An 8744-nucleotide genomic window follows, 5' to 3' on the forward strand; every position below is an offset into this window, starting at 1 on the left:
TATACTTGCTAAATTAACGATTACTAACTCCCTATACTAACTCCTACACTTATTAAACTACTACATTCATTTCTATCTCTATACTTGTTAAGTTACTACATTCATTTCCATCACTTTACTTACCACATTCATTTTCATCATTATATGTACAATGCTAACTTCTTATACATCCTATTGCTTCCTATACTTGCTAAATTAATGATTACTAACTCCCTATACTAACTCCTACACTTATTAAACTACTACATTCATTTCTATCCCTATACTTGTTAAATTATTACATTCATTTCCATCATTATATGTACAGTGCTAACTTCTCATATATGCTATTGCTTCTTATACTTGTTAAATTAACGATTACTAACTCCCTATACTAACTCCTACACTTATTAAACTACTACATTCATTTCTATCTCTATACTTGTTAAGTTACTACATTCATTTCCATCACTTTACTTACCACATTCATTTCCATCTTTATATGTACAGTGCTAACTTCTCATATATGTTATTGCTTCCTATACTTGCTAAATTAACGATTACTAACTTTCTATACTTGTTAAATTACCACATCCTATTCTTGCTAAATTACCAATTACTAGCTCCATATACTTGTTAAATTACCACATCATATACTTGTTAAATTACTAATCCTATGAGATTAAATAATTAAACAATGACATACAAATGATGGAACATAAAATCTCTAGGCAAACACAACCTTTTTTTATAGAAATCTATAAGAATAGAAAAAGAATAATGGAACATTGTCACCAAGAATATTAGTATAAAACACTAAATGATAATTTAAACCAAACTACTAACATTCTAAAGAATGAAGAAACAAATAGCAAACATGATATAAGTGTCACAATAGCCTCATGTATGCAACATTTTAGGCAAGAAAGGAGAAACACATACTTGTCTAAGAAACCTCTCACGCAATCCAAGTTGCAACTTGGGGAGACCAAACTAAAAATTCACATTCTTGTCTAACGTATATAGTACAGCCTCCAGTTCTGCTATGCCTGGCTCATATATGGAATCAAATCTACAATAGCCAAAATGTCAGATAAATAATTTCAATCAAAATAATCAATAAATACATGTGGAAGACAAAACAATACTCACAATGTCACACTCACCATCTCTCCCACTAATGTATTGACGAATTGGCATTGCCTTTCGTCCAAAGCTATAATTCCTTCATTCAAAGTTCTTTCTACTGTATTATCTAATTAAGGAAACTTCTTAATATGATACAAATCCAATTTCTCTTTTCAAAAATAAAAAGAGAAAAAAACTTATTAAACTCTTTGTTCAAATCAAAAACAAAGTTGGAAACATATTTTTTTTGATGACATTTTAAAAGAAACATGTACAGCAATATATCACAAAGACACTTAGGGCAACTTTACACTTTACTGAGAAAACAAATAAGTAAATTCAAAACTGTCCAGATTACCATTTATTCATTCATAAACACATACATACACACACAATCAGATAACTAAGACAACAAAATAACAAAGGACTAAACATTCATTAACTCAACAAAACAATCATTTTTCTTTTTTTGTGGGTAATATATTTCGTTGAATAAGTTTATATGCAAACTTCACTGAAAACTGCCCATTCACCAACTCTACCCAAGCCCATCTATCTGTTGGGTCCCAAATAATATTATCAACAATATTAGCAATCTAAAATAACAATCACACACAAAACACAAATATTTATGTGGATAACTCTTTCTCTTTGAAGGGAAAAAATTACAGGACAATTTCCGAATAATTTCACTATTATTAAATCAATTACAATAATTCTTGTGTATTTCTTACAGCTAAAGAAAAATCTCTCTTGTTTTTTTTTTTTTTTTTTTTGCTCTCTCACACACACTAATTATCTCTTTCAAAGGCGACAACACTTTGTTCTTTCCTTTTTATTTTCTTCTCCATGCACAGCTCTCTCTTGGCTATCTTCTTTTTCTCTAAGCGACTCACCCTTGGCTTCTCTCTCTTCTTTTTCTTTCTTGTGTGGCTTCTTCTTTCTTGTGCGGCTTCTTCTTTCTTTGCTCTTGCACATATTCTCTTTTTGTCTTCTTGAAGGCAATAGTACCTTGGTCTCTCCTTCCTCTTGTGTTCCTCCGAAGCGAAAATCCCTTTTTTTTTTCTCTCTCTTGGTTTCACACTCTATTTTCCCTCTCCCCATAGGGAGGACCCTCAGGCCAAAGTCAAAGCCAAAGCCATCAAATTCTTTGTAGTATTGTCTATTTATAAAACTCTTTTGCTATTTCCTCTTAAACTAAAAATATATTACCTCTTTAACAAGAATAGACTTCCTTCCACACCAAGGAATAGTCTTTCCTTCTACAACAAAGAAACCCAAATTAATTTTTCCTTCTTCAACACTTTCCAAGTCACAATTGGAATTTGAGGCAATTTTCCAACACTATTTGGTTGGTCAACTTTCCACAATGGAATCCTTAAGATTTCTTTGATAGATTCTTGGTCAAACAACTGATGGAGCATCTCAACATTCCTCCCTGTTTTTGAGTGATTCATTAGTTGGGAAACAACCATATAAGTTTCAACAATCTCGAAATTTGGAAGAGGGCAAAATCGTGGCTTGTCAAGTGACCAATGATCCTCCCATACCAAAATGGTCTCCCTTGAACCCACTAGTTTGCAAGCTTCTTTACTGATTAAATTATTCACCTTTTTTATGCTTCTCCAAGTCATTGATGCATAACTCTCATAGCAGGCGTTTTAAGCCAATTAGATCTAAATTTATATTTTGCAGCCTACAATTTAATGCAAGACAATTCCTTCTTGTTAGCACCCACCAAGCCAACTTTGTTATGAGAGCTGTATTAATATCTTCAAATATTTTGAGACCCAACCCTCCAATCCTTTAGTTTCACTCTAGCCTGTTGAATTTTCCTTACTAATTTGAAGTAATAGGATCCCTTAACATCCACTTGTCAAGCTCGCTTTACTACCTCCATACTAGTTGTATCTCTCATCCACATTGCCTCAAATCTAAAAAAAGGCCATACTTTTGGAGTTGATTCCATGTAAGTATCTGATAAAATGGGACTATGATCAGAGGTAAAAGCCAATAAGTGTCTGACTCCAACTTTGGGGAAAAGGCATTGCCACTCCTGATTGCACACACCCCTATCCATCCTCTCCTTAATACTAGCCAAACCCTCCTTTCTTGTCGGCATTATTACTTATACTATTAGAATCCCCAATAATTAACCACGGTCCAGCAAAAGAATTGACCATTCTTCTACTAGACTAAAAAATTTAGCTCTATGATTGATACACAGTGGCTGTCAAGGAAGCTCGTACTTTGTCTCATTTTATCTATCCTTGCAACTTTAACTTTAGATTCAGCAATAAACACTACGTGAGAGCTTTCATCCCTAACTAGAGCCTTTAAGGCACTGATTTTTGATGTTCTACTAGCATCTCAACAATTCCAGGATAGAATTCTCTATGAAGGTTAGTAATTACTAAGCAGACCTCACTAACTAAACCCACAGTCAAATAAGGCTTGAGCACACAATAGCAACCAGAGCCAAACATATTTAAATTTGGACTTCAACAGAGTGTAACATATTCAAACACATTTCAATTTGGAAGTCAACAGAGTGTAACATATTCAACAGTATATTACAAAGACACTAAAAGCAACTTTACACTTTACAGAAATAATACAAATAAGTAAATGCAAGACCGCCCAGATTACCATTTATTCATTCATAAACAATTAAACACACACAATTAACTAACTAAGCTAACAAAAATAATAATAATAAAAATATTAAAGGACTACACATTCAATAACTCAATTTGGACTTCAATAGAGTGCAACATATTCAACAGTATATTACAAAGTCACTTAGGGCAACTTTACACTTTATAGAGATAATACAAATAAGTAAATGAAAAATTGCCCAGATTACCGTCTATTCATACATAAACACACACAGAGTCAAATAATTAAGCCAAGAAAACAATAATAATAGGACTAAACATTTAATAACTCAACAAAACAATTAGTCAAATCATATTGCTTTTTATACACTACAAGAAAAAAGACATAATACAATAAGTATTATTGCAACAAAAAAAATAATAGATGTAATTTAAATTTATTATATCAATATGAGATTATAGCAATAATTATTATGTTACATTAAAATGTGTTATTGTAATAGGTAACTCTTATTTTACATTGAGATATGTTGTTGCAATAGGTAATTTTTTATTTCACATCAACTATATTATTGGAATAGGTTAAATCTTTATTTCACATCAAATTTTGTTAATATAATAGAGGTGAGTAATTAAATAGCGGGAAAATTTGAGAAATTGGCGCTATTTTTTTTTTCATTAATTTCCTCTCTCTCACCCATGTCTATCCCTTTTTTTTTCTCATCTCAATATTTCTCTTTCACCACATGTCTTCCTTCTCTTTTTTTTTTTTTTTTTCTCATCTCAATTTCCCACTTTCTCTCACCACATCTATCTTCCTATTTTTTATCATCTCAAAATTAACTCACACACACCCAGGGGCGGAGCCAGGGGGGGTCGAGAGGGGGCACTTGCCCCCTCTGGCCCCACCCAAAAAAACTGTTATTATTTTCTTAACTTACCTTGATGCATTTGAGGTAAAAAAAATAGAACTATTACTAATGAAAAGTTATAAAGTGGTAAACAAACAATCAGCTGCTTGCATGAGATAATTGGGAGCATAGCCCACTTTTGCCCATTTAAAATATAAGCCCATCCTATATTAACATTGTGGGGGAAAAAGCCCAGAGCTACTTAATAGGCCCGGGACACCCTGTTAAGGACTATTGTATTTTCAAGGAGCAATAGGTGGTTGGGGCGGCCCATCTAAAGCAGGAAGCCCAGAAGTAAAGGGGGAGTACCGTCCGAAGAGGTCATCACTAGTCCGAAGATGTCTTACTCCTCGGCCCCAAATAGCCCTGATCAAACAAACGTGTGGAAGATCCGAATAATCTTCCTAACAACTCCAACGATAATGATAAGTCCTGGTGGATCTGAAGATGATTAGAACTATAAAATATCTAAAGGAAAAGCTGCTACCACCGCATTTAATGCACTGCAACAGCTTTTCTGACCGCATTTATGTGGAGAAGACCCCTAAACAGTGTAACCTCGGCTACCGCCACTCACAAAGGACTAAAGTAGACACATGACGTGACATGCACTTGAGTAGATACGCAGATGAAGAACAGGTGGACGATGGAGATGATAGGAGAGGATGCCATATAAAGAAGAAGGGTCCCTGAGAACAAGGGGACGGAGGGGAGAGAGAAAAAAAGGAAGAGAAAAGTTTTACTGTAACTCTGAATATTATAATCACTGTCCACTTAATAAAACGTCTCTTCGGACATACATTCATGGAGTTGTTCAAGCATTAGTTCATGTTATCATCATTGCAAGTAACCTAGCCAACCATTGTTTGCTTCATAACCAGCCTAGCTCTTTCGCCCACTCTCTACAAATTTATTGTCCAAGGTTCGTTAGCCCTTTGACCCATATCTTTTGGGCTTGGGCTACAAAAACTGACCCTACAATTGGTGCCGTCTGTGGGAAGAGCTTGTGCAGGGGTGGAGACAATTGTAGGTGATGGTTGGACACAGTTAACAAGAAGCGGAGTCTAGGGCATCCCAGCACATTGACCACTTTCTTAACCTGGAGCGGAGACAGGACCGCGAGGGTAGCGTGCACACTGTGCCCCCTGGTCAGAACCAATCACATGAGGGGAGTCACATGTCCCATGCAGAGAAGAACCGAGATTTACAGCGGGAGATTGAAAAGCTAAAAAGGGAGTTACGCCATGCATAGAGGAAACGAGCTCCCTTGTACTCTGATGAGGACCCAGATAATGAGCCGGACGTCACTTATCAACATAAATCCAAGACACCAGCCAGCGAGTCCTATACCTATGAAGAAGAATCACATAGCAAGGGGCAACGCAGAAGTCCACCACATGGAGACGTGGGAAACGACGCCATGAGTAGGGCTCTAAACCAGATTTCTAGGTCACCCTTCACGCGCAGGATTGAAGAGGCAAAACTTCCTCGGCATTTTAATCAACCAACGTTCACCATCTACAACGGTAAAACAGACCCCGTGGAACATGCGAGTCATTTTAACCAGAGGATGACTGTCTACTCCAGGGACGAAGCGCTGATGTGTAAGGTCTTCCTTTCCAGTCTTGGGCCAGTTGCCATGAGGTGGTTCGATGGGCTGAGTCCAAATTCCATTAGCTCTTTCAAAGAGCTCACCCAAGCTTTTGGTTCACGATTTGTCACCTGTCGAAGAGTGGCCCGACCTTTGTCTTCTCTACTGTCTTTGAGCATGCAGGAAGGAGAGACACTGAAGGTGCATTCGGACAGATATTGGGAGATGTTTAATGACATGGAGGGCAATTTTGATGCAATGGCCCTAGAAACGTTTAAGCTCGGCCTCCCTACCGATCATGGTTTAAGGATATCCTTATCTGGTAAACCCGTTACTAGCATGTGTCAGCTAATGGACCGCATTGAGAAGTATAAGAGAGTTGAAGAAGACCAACAACAAGGAAAAGGCAAGGAGAAGGTTATTCCCCAGAAGATGAGGGATTTCAGGTCGGATCGATACACCAACAGCAAACTGAGGAGAGATTTTCCTGCACAGTCAGGAGCAACCAATCCCCAAACTGTCAACACTATATTCAGAGACCCAGTCCATCAAGTTTTAGAAAAAGTCAAGAACGAGCCATTCTTCAAGTGGCTGAACAAGATGGCAAGGAATCCTGACAGACGTAATCGCAATCTCTACTGCCAATACCACCAGGATCATGGGCATACGACTGAGGACTGCAGGAACTTGTGGGTTCATTTGGAACAACTAGTCGGCGAAGGGAAACTGCGACATCTCCTACATCACACCAGTGGCCGAGGAGGTCCGATGAGTGCGGAGTCCCGGAGGGACGATCCTCTAAAACCCCCTCTGGGAACTATCAATGTTATCTTTGCAGCCCTAGGGAGAACAGGATCCTGGCCATCCAAGGTCATGTCGGTGGATCGGTTACCTGCGGGGGAATCTGGCCAAGATCCGAAGAGGTGCAAACTGGATGTTCAACTAGTTTTAGGTTTCTCGGATGCAGACAAGGTGGGCACTGTCCAGCCTCATGATGATGCATTGGTCGTCATCCTCAGAATTAGGGGGTATGATGTGAAACGAGTGATGGTTGACCAAGGTAGCGCTGCAGAAATAATGTACCATGATCTCTACAGGGGACTGAACCTCAAACTTAGTGACTTGACGCCATATACCCCTTCGCTGATCAGTTTCGAAGGAAGAGTTGTTACCCCGAAGGGCCAAATATAACTACCTGTGCAGACTGGCTCAGAGGTGGTGGAGGTGGATTTCATAGTTGTGGATGTCTTTTCACCCTATACGGCAATTGTAGCCAGACCTTGGCTTCATGCGCTGAGGGCGGTTTCTTCCACCTTGCATTAGAAAATCAAATACCCATCCGAAGGCCGGGTTTGCAAAATCCAGGGGGATCAATCCATAGCTAGACAATGCTTAGTGGCTGCCATTCAACACGAGCCAGGAGCCGGGTCGTTAACCAGGGGCTTATAGCAACCAAAGCACCAGTCATCGCCCACTGAAGATCCGGACAAGGGTGCAGGGTGCGAAGATTTGACAAAAGTCATCATTGGGGATAATCCCGAAAAATTATTTCAACTCGGATCCCAATTGCCGCCGCAGGAAAAAGAGGAGTTAGTGCAACTTCTTAAGGAAAATATCGACGTATTCGCTTGGAACGCTTATGAAGCCCCTGGGGTGGATCCGGAATTTATATGCCACCATTTGAAAGTAAACCCCATGATCACCCCTAAGAAGCAGCCTCCTCGGCGTCCATCTAAGGAACTCGCTAAAGCAGTCAGAGAAAAAGTAGCAAAGCTCAAACAAGTTGGGGCTATTAAAGAGGTTTTCTACCCAGAGTGGTTGGCAAATACTGTGGTGGTGAAGAAGAAGGGCGGGAAATGGCGAGTATGTGTGGACTTCACCGACTTAAATAAGGCATGCCCTAAAGATCCATTCCCCATGCCTAAAATCGATCGGCTAGTAGATGCCACCGTCGGACACCCCCGAATGAGCTTCTTGGACGCATTCCAAGGCTATCATCAGATAACCTTAGCCTTGGAAGACCAGGAAAAGACTGCTTTTATGACTCCCACGGGTAATTACCACTATAAGGTGATGCCGTTCGGTTTAAAAAATGCGGGTTCTACTTACCAAAGGATGATGATGAGGATGTTTGAACCGCAGCTGGGAAGAAATATTGAGATTTATATAGATGATATGGTGGTGAAGAGCAAAGTGGTGGCCGAGCACGTGAAGGACCTAGAAAGCACCTTTGAAGTTCTCAGGAAGTACAAGCTACGCTTGAACGCTGCTAAGTGCTCGTTTGGTGTGGGGTCAGGCAAGTTCCTGGGATATATGGTGACTCACAGGGGAATTAAGGTCAACCCTGATCAGATAAGGGCCATCAATGAGTTGCAAGCTCCTCGAAATCCCAAGGAGGTTCAGAAACTAACAGGGATGACGGCAGCCTTAAATTAATTTATCTCTCGATCGGCGGATAGGTGTCGGCCTTTCTTTTCCCTGATTAACAAGTGGAAAGGGTTCGAGTGGACAGAAGAG

The 8744-nt window shown here is 39.1% G+C and overlaps 1 protein-coding gene across 1 annotated transcript; it reads left to right on the forward strand.

The window, feature by feature from the left end:
- The first annotated feature begins 6056 nt into the window (after positions 1–6056).
- Positions 6057–7418, forward strand: LOC136071087 (uncharacterized). Its single transcript, XM_065781946.1, has one exon. The coding sequence runs from the start codon at positions 6057–6059 to the stop codon at positions 7416–7418; it is 1362 nt and encodes a 453-aa protein (XP_065638018.1).
- Positions 7419–8744: the final 1326 nt, after the last annotated feature.

The sequence above is a fragment of the Quercus suber genome, unplaced genomic scaffold (assembly GCF_002906115.3).
Source record: "Quercus suber isolate HL8 unplaced genomic scaffold, Cork oak 2.0 scaffold_284, whole genome shotgun sequence".
In the NCBI taxonomy this organism is placed as follows: domain Eukaryota; kingdom Viridiplantae; phylum Streptophyta; class Magnoliopsida; order Fagales; family Fagaceae; genus Quercus; species Quercus suber.

Coding starts and splice junctions, on each gene's coding strand:
- LOC136071087 (XM_065781946.1), top strand. CDS start 6,057: ATGAGTAGGGCTCTAAACCAGATTTCTAGGTCACCCTTCACGCGCAGG.